Below are 25,109 nucleotides of genomic sequence, written 5' to 3' on the forward strand. Positions count from 1 at the left end.
GGCGCCACGGGCGCGGCGGGCACAGGCGACCCGGCGCGCACGCTGGGGAGCCCGGGCAGCTCTGGGAGCTCGGCGCCGAGGCCCGCTTGATGCGCTCCCTGCTCCCCCGCCCCGGACCCCTCCGGCGCCTCTGGGGGCGGAGCCACGGCCGAGGGGGCGCCCCGCCCCGGCCCGCCCCTGTGGGAAATGGAGAAGATCCTACCCGGGCGGCTGCAAAGTGGCGCACCGCGCGCGCTCCCAGGACTTGGCCCTCCCGCCCGCATCTGCCTTCCCGCGCTTCTCCCCAGCTCCGCGTTCCCGCCCGCCAGCTCCCAACCAAACCTCAGCGGTGCCTGCGGCTCCTTTTCCCTCTTCGGGGAGCGTCTACTGGCTCCCGCCGCAGCAACTCTCCAAAGGGACCCGTCCTGGGGCGCCCGCCCCGGGAGTCTCTAGCCTCACCCTGGAACCCAACCCCAGGCAGCGCCTCTGTCTCTTGCCGACGCATCCCCCCTACCCCTCGCAGCTGCCTCTCCCTTCTCAAGTCTTTCTATCTCCGGGCACTCTGGTTTTCCTTCGTGTTCTTCCCTGATCCGTGCTCCAGGTGTGGCGACCGTCCCACTTTACTTTTAAAAGATTTACTTACTTTTATTGCAAAGTCAGATATAAAAAGAGAGACAGAAATGAAGATCTTCTGTCCGATGATTCACTCCCCAAGTGACCGCAATGGCTGGAGCTGAGCCGATCAGAGGCCAGGAGCCAGGAACTTCTTCCGGGTCTCCCACATGGGTGCAGGGTTCCAAGGCTTTGGGCCGTCCTCGACTGCTTTCCCAGGCCACAAGCAGGGAGCTGGCTGGGAAATGGAGCTGCCGGGACTAAAACCAGTGCCCATATGAGGTCCTGGCATGTTGCAGGTGAGGACTGTAACTGCTAGGCCACGGCGCTGGTCCCCCTACCTTACTTCTAACCACGAGTACACCCTCCCCCTTATATCTCGCATTTCCTTCACGGACTTGACAGCTAAGTGGACCTGGCCAGTGTGCTGGGCTGTGTGTTCCCGGAGCTGCGGCCCACTTTGCTCGGGGAGACAAATAAGAGCTGCCCCGTGTCCCCTCGGAACTTGTTAGGAATGCACAGCGGATTAAGCCTGCAATGCAGTCCAGGCTGCAGCACTTCTGACCCAGCTCCATGCTGAAGGCCTGGGAGAGCAGCAAGGATGGCCCGAGGGCTTGGGCTCCTGCCACCACATGGGACATCTGGATGAAGCTCCCAGTTTGGAATCAGCCCAGCTCTGGCTACTAGGGCCAGTGCACGGAAGCTCTCTGTAACTCTGCCTTTCAAAATAGTAACCACCCGGACTCAGCGCTTTAGCCTAGTGGCTAAAGTCCTTAGTCCTTGCCTTACACGCACCGGGATCCCCTATGGGCGCCGGTTCTAATCCCGGCAGCCCTGCTTCCCAGCCAGCTCTCTGCTTGTGGCCAAAGCCCTGGGACCCTGGACTAGGCTCAATCATGGACTCCTGATCGGCTCGGCTCTGGTCATTGTGGCTGCTTGGGGAGTGAACCAGAGGATGGAAGATCTTCCTCCCTTTCTCTCCTCCTCTCTATGCCTGGCTTTCCAATAAAAATAAAATAGATTTAAAAAGAAAAAAAAAAAGTCACCCATGCAGTCACTGTTGAACACAAGCTGGAGGTTCCCTGGGAGGTGCCCACACCAGAACTGTATTGGGATAAACAATAAACACTGTGTGCTGACATCCCCAGACCGCCAATGAAGGACACAACCAGCCAATTGGCTGCTAAGCAGGCAATACAGCAATGATCTTCGCTGAACTCCTGCGTGCCTGGTGGAGTCTGGAACGCGTGTGGTAAAGCACAGACAGACAAAATGCACACAAAACAAGCAGATTCAGGCAGGGGCTTCCTGCCCCAGCGCCTTGCCCAAGGCAGCCTGACTCGACTGTAGACCTGGGAAGCACAGGGCTGCTGGCAGCAGAGGAACTCCGCCCCCTGCTGGCGGTTCCCTGACAGGACCCCCATGGTCTTTTAGGGGGTGTCCCCCCCCACTCCCTACCCTATTGACCTGTTTGCCCCTCTGCCTCCTTCCTTGGACCCCCAGCACCTCGCAGTTCCTCAACCCTGCAAACCTGGCCAGCACTTGGCACCTTTTGTCTTGGTGTTTTCTGCTGTAGCTGTGAGTTTGTGGGATTAAACACTGTGCAGTGCCTGGTATAGTGGTGGCCTAACAGCTAAAGTGACCAGCTGTTGCAGTCACTTGGAGAGTGAATTATCGGACAGAAGATCTTCCTCTCTGTCTCTCCTCTTCTCTGTATATCTGTCTTTGTAATAAAATAAGTGACTGCAACGGCCGGTGCTGTGCCGATCCAAAGCCAGGAGCCAGGAACCTCTTCCGGGTCTCCCACATGGGTGCAGGGTCCCAAAGCTTTGGGCCGTCCTCGACTGCTTTCCCAGGCCACAAGCAGGGAGCTGGATGGGAAGTGGAGCTGCTGGGATTAGAACTGGCGCCCATATGAGATCCTGGTGCGTTCAAGGCAAGGACTTTAGCCGCTAGGCCATGGTGCCGGGCCCAAAATAAATAAATCTTTCAAAAAAAAAAAAAAAGCCAAACCATTCTGCAGCTCGGGCCACAGGACAGGGTTCCGGGACGTGTCAGGTCTGCCTTGGGTCCTGCCTGACATTGTCCGTGCTTTGGCCTCCAGGGCACTTCCTCTCAGGTGCCTTTTGATCCAAGCTACCTCCCTTTCCAGCTTTTCTTTCTTCAGGCCTGCAAGTGGAGGGGGTCTTTTCTTTTAAAAATCAGAATGAGTGTGTGTGAGACAGAGAGATGGAGAGAGACCCAGGTCTTCCATTTGCTGATTCAATTCCCACAAGTGCTAGGGCTGGGCCAGACAGATGCCAGGAGCTTCATCCAGGTCTCCCATGCGGGTGCAGGGGCCCAAGCACTTGGGTCATGTGCTGCTTTCCCAGGCGCATTAGGAGGGCGCTGAATGGAAAGTGGAGCAGCTGGGACTCGAACCAGCATGCACACGGGTTGTGGGCATTGCAGGTAATGGCTTTTTTTTTCCTAAGCTTGTTTCCTCCTGGAGGGTGGGGGTGGAACATTTGGGCTCTTCTGTGGCTGGTGCTGGACTCACCGTGGACGACCTCTTTGGGGTCTTTTCTGTTTTGGGGTATCTGACACACCCCAGAAGTATTTCTAGGAAGTGGGAGCAGAGGCACTGGGTCATACCTTACATTAACGGCTTTGCGGTCATCACCTCACTTATGTTAAATTTTTATTTTATTGGAAAGAAATTTACAGAGAGAAGAAAGATCTTCCATCCACTTGTTCAAGTGGTTCCAATGGCTGAAGTTGAGCCCGTCTGAAGGCAGGAGCCAGGGGCTTCTTCCGGGTCTCTCGTGTGGGTACAAGGTCCCAAGGTTTTGGCCTATGCTCTACTGTTTTCCCAGGCCATAACAGAGAGCTAGATGGGAAGTGGAGCAGCCAGGACATGAACTGGCGCCTGTATAGGATGCTGGCGCTTGCAGGTATAGGATTAGCCAGTTGAGCCATCGCACTGGCCCCTCATCTCACTTTCATACCAATCCTGTCAAGAATCTCCACGGGTCCCCCCTTTCTCTCTGGCTAGGGCTGGAGGTAGTGTTGGTGGGAGGACCACGGAGAAATGCATCCTCACAGTCCCCACAGAGCCTCGTGGGAGCCTGTAGGCGTCCAGCAGGGGAGCCATGAAGGCAACCTTGGGCGAGGGGCGAGGCAGTGGAGCGTGCCCGGGCTTGAAGAAGACTCATGTGCCTGGGCACAGGTGGATGGAGCAAGGAGGGCAGGTTCACCCAGGCCAGTACGGCACAGCTACGCCCAGGGCTGCGACCCCCCATCTCCCCACGCCCCAGGGGAGCAGCGAGGATGCGGGAGGAGCTGCAGGTCGCCGTTGCACGGCAGAGGCGGGCTCAGCACCAGCTCTGTTGGCCAGGTGGGCTTCGGACTCGGGGGTTGGCAAGAGGGGGACCGACCGACACCCCAGCCCATGCTCAGGGGCCCTGGGGGCGGCGCGCCACCTGGCGGTGGCCGCGGGACGTGGCTTCAGCTGGAGAGGCCGCCAAAGTCGGGGCTGGGGACCCCGAGAAGCTGAGGGGAGCTGCAGGGCGCGGGCAGGCACCGCCAAGCGGACTCGTCCCCATCCCGAGCCCATTCCCTAGCCAGGGCCGCTGAGGAGGGGAGAGGCGAGCCAGAACGGGTAAAGGGGGCTCCCCGCAGCCGGCCTGGGGGCTCCTCCTTGTTCCTGACACCGGGGAGATCAAGAGCCAGAAGGTGTCTTTTAATGGGCACCCACGGCCGGGAGCGCTGGGTCCATCTGTTCTACGGGCTGGGGGACAAAATGAAAGAAGAGGAAGAGAAATTTCAGGCTTTCCCGCCCACCCGGAGGTAAAAGGCTTTAAACACTACCCCCGGAAAGCAGAGTTGTATAGAATCCATTTGCATACGAACGCGGTCACCTCGAGTTAAACTCCCGGTCCTTTAATCTCCGGTCCAATTTGTCCCGCAGCCGCGGAGGAGGAAGGCCCTCGTGAATACCTCCAGAGCCCGCCCCTCGGCACCGCCCACAGGGCGGGGCTTCGGCACACGTGCTCAGCCGGTTCCTTCGCGCTCCGCCTCCCTGGAATGGCTCGTTATGGCAGAGGGGGGAGAAGAGGAGTCCTGCCTGGAGATTGAACCGCGGAAACACAGTCAAAAGATTCACTCAAACTCACCCTGTCCTCATCAATGTTCAAACGTCTTTATCACGGTTTGTGATTAAGTCGGGCCCTGACGTTCCCGTTGAAAGAGACTGAGTTTTTTTAACATTCACCCCTTCAGATGGTAGGGTCCCGCGTGGCCGGAGCCTCGCTGCACGGACTCCATTTCCCAGGGTGCCTCGCAGGGCCGTGCGTGGCAGCGGCGCGTGACGTCAGGGGAGGGAGCTGGCCAGTGCTGAGGGGGCGCGGCGCTGCGGGGCGCGGAGCCGGGCGGTCCGGGGCCCCAGAGAGCGCGGCGGCCGGGAGCCCGTCGGCCCCTCTGACAGCCGCCAGTGCCCCCGCGGCCGACGCTTCCGACGACGAGGGCACCGGTCATGGCGGAGCAGCCGAGCCAGCGCGGGTCCTGAGCAGCAGCACGCATGGAGCGGGACGAACGGCCGCCGAGCGGAGGGGGAGGCGGCGGGGGCTCGGCGGGGTTCCTGGAGCCGCCCGCCGCGCTCCCTCCGCCGCCGCGCAACGGTGGGTGAGGGGTTTGCAGCTCCCGGGCGGGCCGAGAACCGGCCTCCTGTGCCCTGCCCCGGGCGGGGGTCCCTCTCCTCCCGCCCCCGTCCCCTCTCAGCCGACCCTGGCTCCCTGAAGCCGCCGCGCTGCCTCGGGTCTCCCTCAGCGCGCGGACCGTCCCCGTCCTGCCGGGTCTCCCCGTGGTGCGGACCCTCCCCCCTTGCTCCTTCTCCTTCTTCCTCTCCTCCTCCTCCTCCTCCTCCGGTCCCCTCAGCGCAGACCCTTCCCCTGCCTGGTTTCCGCAGCATCGCGCTTCATTTCCCCCTCCCCTTGCCCTCTCGGCACAGGCCTCCCCTCCCCCCTCGTGCCCATCGACCCCCTCGCCGCGGGTCCCCTCGGGGCTAGCCCGTGTCCCCCTCCGCTGCCGCGGTTTTGCAGCGCGGAGGCCTCCCTTTCCTGCACCCCCGGCATCCTTCTCCCTCCACCCCCGGCATCCCTCTCCCTCCATTCCTTAGCCCTGGGGACCCCCGACCCCATGCCTGGTTCGGAGGTCCCCTGGCTCAGGGAGCTCCGGGTGTGCGCCCCGCTCCCTGCGCCCTGCGCCCCGGGGTTGGGATGACTTGATCTACCGGCTCCGGCCGGACTTGGCTGGCGGGACACCTGCCTGCCTCGCAGCCGGTCCCATGCCCGATCCCGGACCCTGGACGCCCAGAATTCCTCACCTGGCTGGGGGGCCCCTCGTCCCGAGTCCTCGCGGGTTCTCGGGGGCTCGCTCGCCTTCCTCCTCCCTGCCTCGCTCCCTCCCCCCGCCCCCAGCCCCAGCGGGGTGTTTTATTTGTATCTGTTTGATATTTTTTTCTTCCTCGGTGTTTGCTGCGGAATGTTTTTATTGGTAACGTGTAAGGAGCTTTTGTGAGGTCGTAAAAGGTGAACTTTTGAACTTGGAAAGCGCCCTGGAGCAATTAGCACAGGCGATAGCCCGGGGAGGCGTGCATTACAAAGGGTGCCCCGTACAGGCCGGCAAACGCTCCGGCAGCCAACCCGATTTATTTATTTATTTGCCCTGCCTTCCACCTTTCACGTCTCCTCATTTCCGAATAAAGGGCAGGCTCTCGGAGATCCGTGCCTCCCCACCACCCCCTCGCTGCGCCATAAACTCGCAGTTCTCTGCTAGGTCTCGGACCGAACTGTGTCTAAAGAAGTAACAAATTAAAAAAAAGAAAATGGATTCAAACAGCCAGGACAGTTAGAAGGCACTAAAAATTCATTGCTTCATCCAAAAGTTCTGGATCGTGACGTGGCAGGTGTGAGGAAAAGGACCCCCCAAATTGGGTCCCTTAGATGCACTAGCCGCTTGGGGAGAGAGCTTGGCTTGGCTGTGCGCCTTCCCGGGTTGGGGAGCTCATTGAGTGAACCCATGTTTTGGGGGGTCTGGAAGAGAGTCTGGTTGCCTTCCCTTGGTTTTGTTGATCCAGGAGTGGTATGTCCTCGTAGCTCTTTCCAGGGGCGGATGTCCGGGGTGGCGAGGTGGCCGGCCGACCGTCGAGGTATCTTTGGAGACTAATTTCTGAATGTGAACATGTTTGAGATCAATAAAATCCCATGTCACAAAAGACGGGATTGGGAAATCTGGCGTGGGAACCCAGACTGCCCTTAACACTGGGGACAGTCTACGTGGTTGGCTGCTAATTCGTGGATTTTGTAAATTCTGGGCTCTGCTGGCGTGTTAGGGGAGCGTGTAGCCCGTGTGATGGAGCCGGTCCCCCACGCCGTCCGATGCGAATGCTTCCCGTGCCCACCTGGCTCCGCGGAGGGTGGCAGATTGAGCCCGCAGGTAGCTACTTTGAGTTCCACTTCAAGAATAATGTTGTTGTAAGGAAAGCCTAATAACTGTATTCGTTATTAATTATTCATGAGTACATTTCAAGGAACTCAATTTTAACTCTTAATCAGATTTCCCGTTCACAGCCTCATTTCCTCTGTTGGTTAGTTTTTCATAAGGGAACAGGGCACTCGGTGTAGGCTAGGCTGGCTTTAATGTTTTACACTAGTCCAGGTTAGTGCGACAAATATTTTCTTTTGGTTGAAAACAATGAGAACTTCGGGTAACCTGATAAGGTTAGAGTAAATACATGAAACACTGGTCTGTGAAGTCGTTTTATTTTTCCGTGTACAAGTCAGCATTATGTTCAAGAAAGAAAATTGGTTTAACAAAACAACTTTGGGAGGAGTGAAGGCTTTTTTTTTTTTTTTTTTTTTGGCTTCCCAATTTTTTCTCTTCTTGGTAAAAAAGAGGGGTGGTAGGACTGCTTACATTCTAACAAGGAAAGAGAAAAACGAGTACTTTTTTGTCTCGTGACTGAATTTCTATTTTGTGTGAGATATTTGCAGGAGATAACTAGAAAGGAAGAGATGAGCTGGAGGTGGAATTTTAGCAATGTCTGCCTGCTGCCTGTGCAAGGCTCGCGGTGGCAGGACGCGGGGCTAGCCTGCGGAGCCGTCCTCAGCCGGCCAGGCCCCCTCCGTGCTGACGCTGCTATTTCATAACAAACAGGAACTCGTTTAGGCTTAATAGAGGACTGGTCCCTTTTGGGATTTCAAAGGAAGACGATTTGAGGAAGCATTTGCTAAATATTGTGTTTGAATATTTTACGTTTTGAGGGCTGAAGGAGGAGACTTTCATTTGTTTAAAGCAAAGATGAGAAGCCATTAGAAGTAGTTAAGCGCGTTTTATAGATTTATATTTTAGAGGAAACTGGGAGTCTAGTAAATGATAGGGCTCCTTTGCCTGCCAGGACATGACCATGCCCTCCGTGTTTTCATCACTGGAAACGAGTTAGCAGATACGTCCCAGGAAAGGATAAGTTTTTAGTTCTGTGAGTTAAACAGTTGTTAATTCTGAGTCACCTCAGAATTTTCTGCTTTTATTAAAAATTGTGCACGTTGTGGTGCTGTGCCCTATGTGTACTGCACAGTTTTTGTTTAAGTGAGTTCCGTGCTTTCCAGAGGACACTGCGAGGCAGCGAGATAAACAGATGCATTGGGCAGCGCAGATAAACAGATGCATTGGGGATTTTCTGCAGCTCAGGTGGGAGGTGACAGTCACCAAGTTCTGAGCATTTCTGGTTCGTACAGTCAAGATGGCTGAACGTGTGTGTGTGTGTGTGTGTGTGTGTGTGTGTGTGAGAGAGAGAGAGAGAGAGAGAGAGAGAGTTAGTTCACATTTGAGTTAGCCCCTGGAAGGAGGGGAGTTAGGTGGGCAACTAGTAAAAACCAAAGTAGCTGCTGATGCGGTTCCAAAATATTTGTTGTTTCTTGGTTTTTCAACTCCCCACTCAGGTTTTCCTGGAGATGCAGGGCAAGATTTTAGATTAAAATACCTATTTTCAGGATATTGGAGGAAGGTGGGTATAACTGCCAACTGCTACTATAATGGTTCTTATTAGACTATTTTCAGCACTTGATCAAGTTGGCTTTAAAATTGCTAGTGTGTTTTGGGTAAGATACATCACTCGTGTTTTTAAAAGTGGGTAGATAGTAGTGGTTTGTGCTTAAAATAAAAGAAAAAGAAAAAGTTCAGATGGAGGTTCTGGCCTCAACATTTTAAAAAGCCGCGAGGAGTCCCCCACGTTAGGAGTCTTCCGTGTCGGCACATTGGCCTGGCTCTTGGGGTCCTCAGTGTTTGCTGTTTACTACTGGGCGTAGCCAAGTTAAATGACACTTCTCCATTCAGTATTTTCTCCACTCATTAAGTAGGAAGTTAAATCTGCGAAGATGCCTTTTAATAATATATTTTACATTGTTGGTCAAATCTGTTCTTTGAATCTTTTTTTTTTTAATGTGGAACAATAAAAAAAATTTGTTTGTGTGTAAACCAGATTCTGGTTGTTTTATTTGTGACAAAGGATCACCGTCAGAAAAATCCAACTTCTGTGTCAACAGATAAGCAAGCTTTCATTTCGACCAAGAATGCGAGTGTCTTGGAAACCATTGCAGGCAGCAAATAGTGAACTCGCATGCCTGCAAACAGGGTTCTGGTCTACCCCTTCTTTCTAGTACTTGGTGGTGTTTCCAGAACGGTTACTGAGATGTGTCCTGACTCACATGATTGTACCTTTAGGAACTCAGACTGAAGAGATGATGGGATGAATCAGTTATCTCCTTGTCCATCAGGGGACACACACACAGATTAGAAGAGGAAGTAGAATGTATTCACAGAGTTCTGAAAAGGTTTTTCATAGAGAGACCTAAAAATAATTCTGTGAAGGAGCTGTCAAGGAAAATGCTTTCTTTGAAATTTTTTGTTCTGAAAGTTAGCTTTTTAAGTGTTTTTTTCTAGCTCAAGTAAATTTCTTCAGGGTTTGTGGATCTCTTTGCTATTTAGGACTCAGAAATACCAGAATTATTGAAAGTCGGTAACACAGAGGTTTGATATTGAGTAGGTTGTTTATTTTTGAGCAGTGAGCTTTCTGAAGTTTCAGATTTAGCTGAGCTTAGTCTTGGGTTTAAAGAAGGGTAACTTTGGTTTATACAGTATTCCTGGAATTCAGCCCGATCTTCTCTTGGTTACTGTTGTCTTCCAGCATGACTTCCCTTTAAGGAAAAAAAGATAAGGGTGTTAGACCGTAAATAATGGAAAACAACAACAACAACAACAAAACGCATTGTGAGATGTCTAACCCGCTTTTCAGTACGGCTTAGCTGTAACTGCAGAATAGAGAACTGTATGTGAAATAAAACTTAATCCCACCTTATTTCTTGTTTTGTTACTCATTGCTTCCTGCTAAACAGCAACCTTTCATAACAGCAGCTTCTTCCGAAAAGTATTTTTCCCCCGTTTTACTGGTTACGATGATTTCAATAAGACTTCACTAGTGTAACCCAGTAATTGTAATTAACAGTGATTTGGTGTGGGAGCAGACCAGGATTCCCTCAGCTGGCTGCTGGGGCACTGAATTGCTTTTTTCCCCACCCCCAACTGCACCAAATCTTTTGATCCCCAAGCTACGGTGGTTGTCATTTGAGAAAGCAAACCCAGGGAAAATAAGTTGTGAACATGGCTTATTTCTGAGGGCTTATTTGCATTTTGTAATTTTTATTAAGAAAATTGTAAAAGTAATTGAAATGTCACGTTTCTACCTTGGTAGAAGCAAATGGGGCCAGATTCTTAGACCTAAGGAGAAAATTCTTGGATTTCCTCAAAGATAAGTTTTTTGCTTTAAAGGTTTCAGGGACTATCTTAATATTCACAGACACCGTTTTGAAAGAGAAACCACCCTGATTTTAAATTCACAGAGAACAGTCAAGTGTGTTCTTTTTTTAAATTTCTTTAGGAATGTATGTCTAAGGAAAATAAGTCTGTAATGAAGACATTTTCATTGAAGGTAGTTTGTGGTTTCTCCATCAACATCACACAAATAATAAGCTCTGATTGAGAATAATACATTTTTGCTCTGTGTACCGAATATATTCTTTAATTTGTTACATTAAGACTGGACTTAAAAAAAAAACTTTAAAAGGTATCTTCAAGTGATGAAGTTTTTGGATCCTGGCTGCAAACTCTATACCCCACAGTTTGTTTACATGAGAGGAAGCTATTCAAGCAGAAACCACAGATGGCAGTAGAAGTGTATTTTTCTGTTTTCTGGACCGATTCTTGCATTTGAGTTGGGGTCAACTCTGTGGGCACTGTTGATAAGTCAGCTGGCAGGTGTAGTGTTTCCAAAACCAATTCCCTGGGCAGCAACATGTCGGGTATTCAGGGAAACGCATCTGGGCGTTTGATTGGAAGGTAGACTCTGTGGGTGGCTGCTCTCCAGCCTGAGAGGGGAAATTAAAGAATTCGGTAATGGTAATTGAAGGGATTGTTAAGATAATAAGCCATGGCAGAACTGTAGTGTTATTAGCAAGGACTGTGTCTTAAAGCCAACTATCTGCATCGGGAACAATGTCCAATTAATTCATAAGCCATCCTGCCCGTGAGCACCAGTACGTCTCTCCCGTGGTGGTGGGAGATGGCCTGCCCAGCCTTTCAGGTCTGACTCCTTCCTTTCATGGAATTATTTTTAGATCTCTATAAAAAAGTTTCAAAAATCTGTAAATTCCATTCTGCTTGCTCTTTCCGGGTAGTGCCCAAATGTCTGTCCTCTGACTTGATTGACAAGGCATTCTATGATGATTTTTTTTATTTAATCCTGCGCTATTTCCTTAAAGACTGATCATGTGGTTCGGATTCCAGGAACATTTCAGTAACAATTATATGACAAAATGAAGGCTGATTTATTTGTCTTGAAGGGAACTAGTTTAAGAAATACAGCTTTCATTTAAAAAGAGAGCTGTTCAGTTCTTGTACTTAGTTCAGTCTTGAAGCTGTATCCCTTAAGTGAAAAATTCAGTCTTTACTGTTTATTAGTATCTTATACTCTGCTGGGTCAGATACAATCTTCTTTTATCCCTGTTAACTCCTATTTATGTAATATAGCCTTCTGTGACAGGGGAAGAAGGACAGGTCACTTATGTGTAACTTTATGTACTTTTTTAAAAAAAGATTTATTTATTTATTTATTTATATTACAAAGTCAGATATACAGAGAGGAGGAGAGACAGAGAGGAAGATCTTCTGTCTGATGATTCACTCCCCGTGACCGCAACGGCCGGTGCTGTGTCGATCTGAAGCCGGGGACCAGGAACCTCTTCCGGGTCTCCCACGCAGGTGCAGGGTCCCAAAGCTCTGGTCCGTCCTCGACTGCTTTCCCAGGCCACAAGCAGGGAGCTGGATGGGGAGTGGGGCTGCCGGGATTAGAACCATGTGGGATCCTGGCTCCTGCGAGGTGAGGACTTCAGCTGCTAGGTCACCACCCTGGGTTCTGCTTTATATACTTTTTTATCCTGCGTCCTCATCTCTGGCCTCCTAAATTTTATAAACAAATAATGAGTAACAGCAGGGTTATCCATCCTTAGATTGTTTTAGGCCTCCCTTCTTCACTGTTGCACCCACATCAGTGGTTTCCAAATGTGGTCTGCAGAGATCCAGTGATGGATGGGACCTTCTCAGGATGTTCTCCGGGCCACAACTATTTTTGTTATATAAGAACGTTGTTTGCTTTTTTCACAGATGGAAACCACTGTGCCTTGTCAGCAAGCAGTGCTAGCTAGCACGAAACTGCTAGTGATGAATTATTCTTTACCTTCAAGAAATTGTATTACCTTTTGTGTGTGTGTGGGGGGGGGAGAATGTCCTTGATTAAACAGTAGAAATGATTGATTTTATTAAATCTTGATCTTTTTGTATACGCACACATATATTTTTCGTATTGTGTGGGTTAAAATGGCCAATACCTAGAAAGTATTTCTGATGCCCAGTTAAATAACCCGATTGTTCTAAGGAAGAGTGCTTGTGTCATTGTGTTCTGAGCTTACCCCCACCCTCACCCCAAGCAAAAACATTTTTATGACTGACAAACTAAAGTCTCAGATGTTTGGCAGGCTATTTTTTTAAACTAACAGGGAGCTTGTTGTAGGAATATTTGTTGCTGGTGAATCCAATTTGAGTTTTCAGACAAAAGGATTTTGGAAAACTGATGCTTGCTCTTATGAACTTGACAGCTTCCCAGTACTTGTGACCGACCTACCTACCTGCCTACTTTCCTTCTTCCCTTCCTTCGTTCCTTCCTTCTTTCTTTCCCTCCCTCCTTCTTTCTTTCGAGATTTATTTTGTTTTTATTGGAAAGGCCGACTTACAGAAAGAAGGAGATGCAGAGAGAAAGCTCTTCTATCTGCTGGTTCACTCCCCTAAGTAGCTGCAAAGCGCAACATTGAGCCAATCCAGAGCCAGGAGCCTCTTCTGGGTCTCCCTCATGAATGCAGGGTCCCAAGGCTTTGGGCCATCCTCGACTGCTCTCCCAGGCCACAAGCAGGGAGCTGGATGGGAAGTGAGCAGCCGGGGCATGAACTGGTGCCCATATGGGATCCTGGCTCTTGCAAGGTAAGGATTTAGCCACTGAGCCTTTACAACAGGTCCTTGTGACCTTTTTTGTTTCTCTCGTTTTATTGATTTGTGGAAGGCAGTTTTGCATACATGCAGAGAGGGAAGGAGAGACAGATTTGCCATCCACTGGCTCACTCTTAAATAGCCATAACTGAGCCAGCTGGAAGCCAGGACCATCAGCTGGTCTTCTATAGGAGCTTGGGGCCCCAGGACTGGGGCCTTCTGCCAGTGCTTTGCCTGGTGCACCAGCTGGGAGCTGGGTGGAAGTGGAATAGCCAGGGCATAAGCTGGAATCCATGTGGGATGTTGGCATTGCAATATCCCACTGTGTGATAAAGCTAGTCCTGTGGATCTATTCTGACAGGATGCATGAAGGTCTTAAAAGATGTGGTTTTGGGGATGTAGGTATCTTGATATATTTTCTTAATCATGATGTTACACAATTATGCATGGGTGAAGATCTTTATAAAGATGCCAGGTCAGTGGATTTTAATTTAACAGAGTAAATATGTTTCACACTGAGAACACCATTTACTGACTTTGCTATAGCATCAAAGAAAACATAGCCGGGGACTTGCTTTTGTGTATTAGGTGGGGCTGCCGTCAGTGACACTGGTATCCCATGTGGGCCCTGGTTCTTTATCCAATGGCTCCAGTTCTGATTCAGCTCCCTGCTTTTTTCAATGGGAGGCAGCCAAGGATGACCCAGGTGCTTGGGCATCTGCCACCCATGTGGGAGACCCAGATGAGGCTCCTGGTTCCAGCCTGACCTAGGGAATGAAATATCTGTCTCCCTCCCTCTTTGTCTTTGGCTCTGCTTTCAAATAATTTTTAAAAGAGAAAAATATCCACAGTGATTTTACGAAACAAATACTTGCTGCTTTTTCAATTGCATATCTGTATGAGGCCAGATTTTCTGACTGTTCTTGATCCCCAAAACAATATCAAAGCAGCAAATTCCACTGGTAGGATCCTTAGGAGGATCTAGATGCTACGATAAATAAGGCAGATGCTAAAGTGATTAACAAAATGTACAACAGTGCCACTCTCCTGATTTTTATGTTTTATTGGAAAACTTACTTTTGTAAAATTGTTTTAGGTAATATAGATTTGTTATTTTTAAATGGACTATTAAATATTTTAAAATCTTGCAGTTTTATTTTCCAGTATTGTGAATATTGATCAGTTAACCCACATTCGCTTTTTGGGTCCTCAAAAGATTCACGTGTTTGAACTGTAAGTGCAGTCCCAAGAGAACCCTAGCAGGACCACCAAGGCCTGTTCATCTAAAGACCCAACGTGTTAGAAAGCGATGAATGGGCAGATACCATTACTATTTCCTTACTTGTAGTTTATCTTTTCTTTCCTCTGTAGTGGAGCTTACTTTTATGGGGCGTGAGTTCATCCCATTTTAACTTTGCTTGGAACTAAATGACAGAGTGCGGTAGTTCAACCTCACTGAGTTCTCTGATAAGACTTTTGTTACCTGCTATGTGAAACCTGTTGCTTAGCTGTTAATTATCTTGTGGTAGCAATTTCCCTACAGAATTAGTTTCCTTAGCAAAGGTAGGATTTGTAATTGTGAAATTAAAATGTGACCACAAAAAAAATTTCCTTAAGACTAATTGTAGAACAAAGACTAATTGTAACAAAAAAAAGTATTTATAAGAAAAACGAAAAAATCCTGTCTTTTAAAAAAACTTCTCTATCCAGACTAACTTGCTTGTTTGCTTTCCAGGTGTGTTTAGCTCCTGCGTCGTCCTAAAGTTGTGATTTTAGCAATGCTATTTGCAAATTTGTCTTTAACCTGGTTTTCACTGAGCAGGTAATTAGAAGTCTGTATAGGAGAGGCGTATCATTTTAATTATCACCATCGCTTGGTACATGGACAGCTTAACAAGTGTTGCTTTAAGCATCATCACAACATTGTATTCCTGTTAATTTACGTAAACCAAAATTATAAGTAAATGAATGATATATGCCTGACACTTATGTTTTGTGCTATCAGTGGCCGCATCTCCCTTTTCTTAGTGTAAGTTGGTTGCTGTGTTGTTAAAGCTAAGGGATTTACTCCTGACGGCGCTGGCTGGGGTCGCTCTCTCTGTAGTGAGCCTGCGGGCTGAAGACATGTGGCGTAACAATGGGAATAACTGAGTTACTGCTTCAGACTCGAAGGGGAAGCTTGGGTGGATCCTGAAGTGTCAGTGGGATGTTTGAGTTTTGTTCCAAAGAGCTCTGTTATCGTTTAATGAAATGTGGCATTAAATTTTTTTTATGTGTGTGCAATTTGTGAGCATTGCAGCTTAATTATAAGCTTTGCAAGCCATTTTACATTTTAATGTTCGAACTGTAATTCAAGGTTTAGGTAAAATCCTCATATGCATTCTTTGAGTTGAGCAGTTACTAAATCTAGTAACAAGCATATTTTAAAATATTTTACTGTACTTTTGAGATGTAAGTTGTCAGGAAACTTGCTCTAGCTTTGCAGCCCCTTCCCCCAGTGATGTTTTAGCAGGATAATAAACCACCTGAGGGGGACCCCCCATTGTCTTCCATTTGAAGGGCTTTGTTTTTTGGGAGAGTCAGTGAGATCCCGGGAGGAGCTATCTTGGTTTTAGGTGGTGAGGGGGGCAAAGGCTGGGCAGTGTGGCAGGGCAGAGATCACAGCTTTGTGACTTTGTCACGTCACTGCTTAAACTTTAGTGTTCTTATTAATAGCAACAATGACTAGTGTTTATGTAGGTTACCATTCCGGATAATATTCTGAATGCTTGCAGGTATTACTTCACCCGATGAAGTAGACATTCTGTTCCCACTTTATGGGTGTTAAAATTGTGGACACCAGAGGTGAAGCTCCCAGAGTTCGTAGTAAATAGCAGCATTAATAATTTATTTCCTAGATTTAATCTGCACTCCTCCATTTAACGTTTCATTTCTGAAATTGTAGGGTTACTGGAATTAGAGACAAGATCTGTACAATGCTGGGCGTAGCTTCTGTCTCAGAGCAGAGAATTGAGGATCTAAGCCCAGAATTCAGCTCCAAGAGATGAAGACAGTGACAAAGATGGACTCTTGGGGAGTTGCATGTGACGTTTAACTTAGCAGGAGAGTTGGTGTTTTGGAAATGTTGAATGAATGGAAAAAGATGTGCGTCAGGAGTCTGCCTTTTTGGCTTGCACCAAGTCCTTTGCTGGTTTAGAGTCTGTTTCAGAAAATTGGGACCACAATTTAAATCAAGCAGAAGGTGCATAAAGATGGAGTCAGAAGCATGATTCTCCCGTATGATGTCAAGTGTTTGGAGACATCAGGTGCAATCAAGATGGCCGGTGACCTGGCTGTTTGCTGGGGTATTTTGGGGAGTGCATTTTAGGGAAAGGTGACCTTTACTTGTGTCACAAATACTAGCTATATGAAGAACGGGGAACCAATCTAAGAAGATTGAAGCGGCCTTTTGAAAATATAAGAGCTAGTTGTCTAAAATTCATAAAATATAGAAAGTGATTTCCTGAGAGAGAGGGTGTGAAAGACAGTAGTAGCGTGGGTTAATACAGTATGCTGGTGAGAAGCGTCTGGGAAAGCAGCTACCTTAGTTGAAGGGATATGAAGCTCAGGAAGTACAGTTTATACAGGTTCTGATTCTGGCTGTCTCTCAAAGGCGTGTCTCTGTGAAGGAGCTAAATTGGATAATCCCAGAGGGATTTTCGAGCTTTATGATGGAATGTATCAGTAAAACAGGAAGTTGCAATTTAGGAAAACCCTGCCTAAAGCAAGTTAGCGGTGGAACTGACAGGGGAAATTGGGATGATTTTGATTTCAGGTACTGTTCAGTCATCCCTGAAAGAACATTTGCATTTAACACTGCTTCCCTGTTTTGATTTTAGGACACCTGGCAGCTTAAAGACCGTAGGATCACATAATTTGCATGTAAATTCCAATCTCTGAGTCCCCTTCATATTAAAGCTCTATGCTAAAGCCATTTGCAATGTAAACTGGAAATAAGTGCTAGTGTTTTTATTTGCTTGTAACCTGATCGCTTTGCCTTTATAGCCCCTTCATGACACACTTCCTCTTTGGTGAGTACAGTTACATTGACCCAGTTAAACCCGTAGTTAATTTCAGAGTTTTCCCTCTTTTGTTTTGGAAGGATATTTTATTTGCAAGGCTTATTGTTCATTGAAAGGGAATTTTGTCGTCTTAAGATTAAATGCTTTGCATTTGAGAATGTGGATTCAGTAGGGAAAATTGCGAAACAGAAGGAAAGCCTTAATGCTGGTGATGGGTAAAAGGGAACCCAGCAGGAAAGGGGCAGCAGTGCCTGGGGGAGGGGCAGCGCCGGGGAGAAGGCAGGAGCTGCGGTTGAAATATTCATCAATCATTTTCCTGGCACCAGGAAACCAATCAGCCTTTTAGGGGGAAGAATTTAATCAATCACCTAATGTGGGAAAATACAATTGCTTTTCCACAAAAAATACTCTTCCTGCTGACAGATCAAATCTGTAAGATAGTTGGGCTGATCAGAATTCAGAACGGGTTGCAAGCAGTTACTAAACAGTACTACTCTGATGAAGATATGTAGCATAAAGAAGAAAAAAATTTCAGCTGTGAACCTTTCCAGAATGTTGCAAAGTATGTTTTCCTTATTATGTTGCCAGATTTAAAAAAGGCTCATAAATAGGAAATACGAAATATAGTGAAATATTATAAATTTATTTTCCACTGCTGGTTTTGGGATGCCTGAATGGAGAATTCCCCGTTATTTTCAATGCTTTGTTTGGAAAGCAGTTGTAGAGCGTTGTCTAAGGAGCATATCCTTGGGGAGCACAGTTGGACGTGCTTGCATGTAAATAAAAGGGGGAGGGATTTAGCCAAATCTGTTATTTAGGTTTTAAGTGTTTGTGATTTCTGAGTATCTGTGCTAGAATTGCCTGCGGCCCTTAGATCCTTTGGTGCCAGCTGCTTAAACTCATGTTTTTAAAATTAGAAGCTTTTGGTCACTGTAGAAAACAAAAAAATTAAAAGGAATTTCCCGTTTCCAAGCAACTTTTTATTTTCAGTTTCAGATTCTATTTTCTCTGTCTTAGTGATTTTGTCTCTGTGTTTATATACATACATATGTATATATATATGTATATATGTATGTATATATACATATATGTGTATGTATATACACACATAAATTTATCTTGTTTTCGGGAGTAATTTTTAGATGTCTGTATGCAATTCAGAGTACTTTTATCAGTTGTCAGTGTGATTTACATTGTGATGTCTGGTGTGATCAGGGACAGGTGTAGTGGTGAAGACCCTTCACCCCATTTCCATCACACATCAGAGTACCTGGTGTGAGTCCTGGACACTGGCACTGGGAGGCACCTCATGATGGCCCCACATCTGTGGGAGACCCCCATGGAGTTGCAGCCACTTGAGGGGATGAACCAGGGGATGGAAGTTCACTCTGTCATTCTGCCTTGCAAATACGCAAATCTTAAACAAACAAACCCACAAAAGAGCAGAAGTAGTATAAGGTTGTCATCAGTACTTAATTTTGTATTTTGTTTAGGCTTCATTTATTTTTTTAAGATTTGTTTATTTCACTCCCAGCCATAATAGCAGGAGTTGAGCTCATCCAAAGCTAGGAACCTGGACCCCCCCTCAGGGTCTCCCAGGCCACAAGCAGGGAGCTGTTTGGGAAACGGAGCAGCCAGGGTATGAACCAGTGCCCACGCAGGATCCCGGTGCGTACAAGGTGAGAGCTTTAGCCAGTAGGCACCACGCCGGGCCCAAGCTTTATTTTTACTGGAAAGTCAGATATACAGAGATGGAGAGACTGGGAGGAAAATCTTCTGTTTGCTGGTTCAACCCCCTAGTGGCCACAAATGCCAGTGATGGTCTAGGCTGAAGCTATGAGCTAGGAACTCCCTCTAGCTCTCCCATATAGTGGCAGGAACCCCCAAAGGAGTGGGTCATCAACATGTGCTGCCTCCCCATTGCATTAGCAGGATTGGAAATGTAAAGTAACTGGGGCTCAAACCAGACGCTCTGATAAGGATGTAGGATGCTCGTGTCCCTATTAGTCTTTTAAATACAGCACAAACTCCCACCCCTAGCTTCTACTCTGATCCTACACAAGGTTTGACAGTGAAAGAACTTAAACAAATCGAATAGCAATTCGAAAGACAGTCACATTCTTAACAGTTGGTTTTAGAGTGGAAATAGAAGTATTTTGAAGGTCTGGGTGTCTAAATACATAGTTAAAGATAAGTCATATTTGTTAAATATTTTTAAAGGACCTGTCAGTGTTTGAGAAGTGTTTGCTCTATTTCTTTGTGTTCATCATTGATGGTTTAGAGAACTTACAATTTGTCTAGACAGTTTTCATAGTGCTATTTAATAAGAAATTGAATAAGCCAGCTGCTCTTTCCTGTAACTATACATGGTACAAACCTCCTTAAGTTTTGGTTGCAATTAAAAGCCTTGAGATGACCTTGAATCTAATTGGACTAAAAAAAGCTGTCTTGAGCTAAATTTATAGCTTTTGTTGATTCTAAAACGTTAAATATAGCCTTGGTTGTACACGAAGATCAGAAATATTTAATAAGCACTATTAAAGTGCAAAGAGAAACCCAAAGTGAAGCACAGACATAATTAAGTTTGTTATCTATTCATTGAATATTTAAAATATGTGCTTGAAATGGTTGTGGTAGGGTGGTATTTTTTTTAGGGTGTCCTTTTTTTTAAGGTTTCAGTTTATATTATTCAGGTTTGTTCAAAATCAAAGAGATTTTTGAACCAAGTGGAAAATCAGCACAAATATTTAATACTTTTCTTTTTTTAAATTTTTATTGGAAAGTTAGATATACAGGGAGGAGGAAATATGCAAGACGGAAATGAAGATCTTCTGACCTTTGATTCACTCCTCAAGTGGCTGCATCTGCCGGAGCTATGCTGATCCAAAGCCAGGAGCTCGGAGCTTCTTCCGGGTCTCCCACGCGGGCGCAGGGTCCCAAGGCCTTGGGCTGTTCTTGACTGCTTTCCCAGGCCACAAGCAGGGAGCTGGATGGAAAGTGGGGCTGCTGGGATTAGAATCACCACCCATATAGAATCTCAACATGTGCAAGGCGAGGACTTTAGCTGCTAGGCTACCACATCGACCTATACTTAACACTTTTTAAAGGTAGCAATTTAATTGGTTCTTAAAATATTTTGCAGAAGTAAGAACTTTGGTGGTACAAGTTTCTGATTATCCTCAGGTAGTATAGAAATGAAGACATTATTTTAAAATGCTCTATGTTGGGTCAATAGCTAATCCTCACCTTGCAAGCACCAGGATCCCATATGGGTACCAGCCTATGGCCCGCCTGTTACACCTCCAATCCAGCTCTGCTTGTGGTTTGGGAAAGCAGTCGAGGATGACCCAAGGCTTTGGGACCTGTACCTGCATGGAAGATCTGGAGGCTTCTGGCTCATGGTTTGAGGTCAGCTCAGCTCTGGCCTTTGTGGATATTTGGGCAGTGAGCCAGCAGATAGATCTTTGTCTCTCCTCTCCATAAATCTGATCTGCCTTTCCAGTAAAGATAAGTAAATATTTTTGAAAAATGCCCCGTATGTCAGCAACATCGTACATGATGTGTGAATAAGGAAATGTTTGGCTTTATTCTCAGTTGTTTAGAGAGCCTTGAACTGTTGTCTTATTGATAAAGGAACCTTGAAGTTGTTTCTATAAGGAAGTTAGGTCTTTATGTGTCACTAGGTAAGATAAAGCATGTCTCCTAGCATTGTCCGTGTGGTACATCTCTGAGGGGTAAAGCCTATGGTGTGAGCAAATACTCAGTGCGTCTGAAGATCATTGAGAGTTCAGAATCTTTTGAGTTTCTTAATTTTTAAAAAAAGATTTATTTAACTGATAAATACATTTTTACAGAGAGAAGTACAGAGAGGTCCTATATTTGTTGGTTCACTCCCCAAATGGCTGAAATGGCTAGAGCTGAGCTGATTGCTAGCTGGGAGCCGGGAGCTTCCTCCCAGCCTTCCAGGTGGTGCAGAGGTCAGGCTTGAGCTGCTGTCCCATGCCACAAGCAGAGAGCTCGATCCAAAGTGGAACAGCCGGGCCTGGAGCTGCATCCCAGTGCTGGCAGGCGATGATTAGCATGCTACACCGTGGCATTGCCCCCTAGTTTTTACATTTACTTAATGAAACTAACCAAGTCATAGTTATAGCAAAATAATTAATTATAAAATTGTGTGCGAATGAAACATATAGAAGACGCAAAATGTTACATAACAAGGATTGCCAATTCAAGAGTCACTAAGTTGCTTGGAAATTCTCAAGTAATTTCAGTTCTGCAAAATTTGATCAGAAATTACATGAGCCATAGATTGTCCAAACTAAACAAAACAATGACATTTAAAATTATGTTGATTGGGAAGGCAAATCAGATTTATGGAGAGAAGTAGAGACAGAAAGGTCCTCATCCACTGGGTCACTCCCCAAGCGGCCACAACAGCCGGAGCTGTGCCTATCCGAAGCCAGGAGCCAGGAGCTTCTTCTAGGTCTCCCATGCGGGTGCAAGGTCCCAAGGCTTTGGGCCATCCTTGACTGCTTTCCCAGGCCACAAGCAGGGAGCTGGATGGGTAGTGGAGCTTCCGGGATTAGAACCGGCGGCCATATGGGATCCTAATGTGTTTAAGCCGAGGACTTAAGCTGCTAGGCCACTGTGCTGGGCCCAACATGTTTTTTTGTTTATTAAAGTGTATTTTTCATAATAGTAGAATGGAAGAAAAAGGTCAGCAGCCACAATCCACATGCTTGGAAATAATTCCTGGGGACCTGCCTAAATTCTCACCTTGCAAGTGCAGGGATTCCATAAGGTCCCTGGCTCATGTCCCAGCTGCTCTACTTCCTATCAGGTCCTTGCTTATACCTGGGAAAGCAGTAGAGAATGGTTCTAGACCTTGGGACCATGCATCTATGTGGGAGACCTAGGCAGCCATTTGGAGAGTGAACTTGAGTGCGCTGAAGTGTGCATTGATTAGTCAGCGGTCTTGCAAGAATTTCCACCAGACATATCCCTAAGCCCAGCTCTTGCATGAACCAGCAAGTACAAACATCCTAGCCAGCCTACCAACTTCCTGGTCCAGCCCCGGCCACCACTCATCACTACCCCCACCCCTACCTACCAAGTATGTCAACAGATGCAAAGGCATGGGTCCAGGAGAACTTCTACCAGGCCCGCTCCCAGACTGGGCTCTCATGTGTGTCACTGGATGCTGTGGCCTGACCCAGTGAGACCTAATCCCAGCTCTCAGGCTAGCTGGCATATGACCCTTTTCTAGGAATAGCATATTAGGATTATTCCAAATGAGCAAGCATTTTCAAGGCCTATTGTGTGCGCAAGGTACCCTTTTTTTCCCCCCAGTTTAAAGGATAAATATTTTTTCAAAATTGTTGATCTGGCTTTTTTTGTTTTTTAAATTAATTACATTGCATTATGTGATACAGTTTCATAGGCTCTGGGATTCCACCAACCCTTTCCTGTGCCCTCCTCCCATGGTGGATTCCTCCACCTTGTTGCAGTATTACAGTTCAAATTAAGTCAAGATTCTTTCTTTGCAAACATATACCCAGCATAGAGTCCAGCATCTCACTGTCCAGATACATTCAACAGTTTCTTGCGGAGACCATCTCTGGACTGAAGGTATAGCTGGCAGAATATCATCCTGATCAATTGAAAGCCCTAGCACAACATCAACAACAATTTACAACATTATGGAATCAATTGACATGGTATTGAGTAACCAATATGTTAAAAAGATACAAGTTCTTAACCACATCCTGTGACTATTTTATTGAGATTTCAGTTTTAGTTTATATACAACTAGCTTTTGTACCCCTTTAAATGGCAATAGGGTACTATTCAGCTGTCTTGTGTCTATTTTCATTTTACTATTTAGCAGTTTATAGTGTTGAAGCATGATTTTGCTGAACCTGGCAGATTTTAGGATAGTCTAAACTGGCTTATAGCTAACAAGGCACATGTCAACAGCTTAGGAGCAGAACAGTTTTAGGAGGGGTGTATAGAGAAATCTTCAATTCCCTAGTGAGGAGTAACTAATCATTTGTGTCCTATCTAAGGTATAAGTGAATCCACACTGACCGTTTCCTGTCTGGTTCTAAGCTTTTCTTGTCGTTCTCCGTCTATCTATTCTAGTTTTGTTTGTTTGTTTATTTATTTGTTTGTTTTGAGGGGGTTCTAGAGCAATCCTGATGGTCATTGCAAAAGAGTGTGGGGACCCAAAGTTGAAACTAAGTAAGGACCAGAGCAAGCTCCTCTCCCGGAGTCCGGAAAGAAGTTTACTGGGTTCCTGGCTGTTGTTCTGATGACCCAGAACATAAAAGGTGCCCTTTTATGTGGAAGTTTTCAAAGAGAAAAAGTATATTCTGCCACCTGTGGGATATCACTTTGATTGCCTCTGCTCATCGTTAATGTGTTTTCCAAGAAGCTGGCTTTCTCTATTCCATCATAATAGCATCTGATGAGAATAATGTGTGACATTTTCTGAAATTGACTTGAAAGCTTTCCAGCCATTATCAGACAAGCTCCTTGGTCTGTGAGATATTCTTTACAGATATGGCCAGAGACATCTTCATTTTCTTCCATCCCTGCTGATGTGGGTTTCTTATGAGGAGTCTTGAGAATGGGTTCAACTAAGTGATATTTTTTCATTTGTTTAAAAAGTAGTGTGACAGTGAAGAAAGATCTTCCATCTGCTTGTTCACCCCAAATTCCTACAACAGTTGGGCTGGGCGTGGTCAAAATCAGGAACCTGGAAACTGTAGCCAGATGTCTCACAGGAACTCAAGGGTATTGAGTCATTGTCCACTGTTTCCCAGGCACATTAGTAAGGGAGCTGATGTGGAAGTGGAGTAGCCACAACTGGCATTCCAGAATAATGCAAGGATCACAACCAATTGAGGCTGTGGTGTTGTATACACTACCTGGGTTTGCTCCTTGCAATTACGCCATACGTCTTGCAAAGCATGTATCATGCAAAGGAAGAGTTTTATTAACCAGAATTATCTGTTACTTTTTTTTTTAAGATGTATTTTTATTGCAAAGTCAGATATACAGAGAGGAGAGACAGAAAGGAAGTCTTCCATCTGATGATTCATTTCCCCAAGTGACCACAATGGCTGGAGCTGAGCCAATCCAAATCTAGGAGCCAGGAGTTCTTCCAGGTCTCCCATGCGGGTGCAAAGTCCCAAGGCTTTGTTCTGTCTTGGATTGCTTTCCCAAGCCACAGGCAGGGAGCTGGATGGGAAGCAGGGTTCCTGGGATATGAACCAGTGCCCATGTGGAATCCTGTAGTGTTTAAGGTGAGGACTTCAGTGGCTAGGCTACTGTGCTGAACCAACCCCCCCCACCCTCCGCCACCTTTTAAAATAAGATTTACTAATTTATTTGAAAGAACTAGGAAGATGGAGATATTCTACATCCTCTGGTTTACTCCTCAGAGCTGGACCAGGCGAAGTCAGTAGCTAATCTGGGTTTCCCACATGGATAGAAGACACTCAAAGAATTGGGATGTCGTATTAGGCTTTCCAGGCTATTAGCAGGCAGCTGGATAGACAGTGAAGCACCTAAGACATGAAGTAGTGCCCGTAAGGAATATCAGCATTGCAGGCACCAGCTTCCCCACCGTATCACAACTCTGACCCCACCCAACATGCCGTGTGCAGATGTTTTGTTTCACTTTTGTTTTTCTTTCCATGTAATAGAGTATAGTAATCTCTTTAGACCTGTAATTTGAAGTTGATAGTCAATACTTTTCAGTAAGAACTCAGTGTCAAACTGATGCTTGGCACATAATAAAGACTGAGTGAATGGCAACTAATA

General features: G+C 46.6%; 1 protein-coding gene across 5 annotated transcripts in view; it reads left to right on the plus strand.

The window, feature by feature from the left end:
• The first annotated feature begins 4,962 nt into the window (after positions 1 to 4,962).
• Positions 4,963 to 25,109, plus strand: part of NR6A1 (nuclear receptor subfamily 6 group A member 1) — a 178,112-nt gene continuing 157,965 nt past the window's right edge. For 2 of the 5 annotated variants that reach the window (XM_040963020.1, XM_040963018.1), the window contains exon 1: positions 5,150 to 5,249. In XM_040963020.1, coding sequence (XP_040818954.1) covers positions 5,150 to 5,249 — 100 coding nt within the window. Of the gene's footprint in view, positions 5,250 to 25,109 lie in introns of all 5 variants that reach the window. The other 3 variants (XM_040963021.1, XM_040963019.1, XM_040963017.1) reach the window with 3 other exon arrangements.

Source organism: Ochotona curzoniae, unplaced genomic scaffold (genome assembly GCF_017591425.1).
Source record: "Ochotona curzoniae isolate NIBS_2020 unplaced genomic scaffold, NIBS_Ocur_1.0 scaffold_3208, whole genome shotgun sequence".
NCBI classification, from domain to species: domain Eukaryota; kingdom Metazoa; phylum Chordata; class Mammalia; order Lagomorpha; family Ochotonidae; genus Ochotona; species Ochotona curzoniae.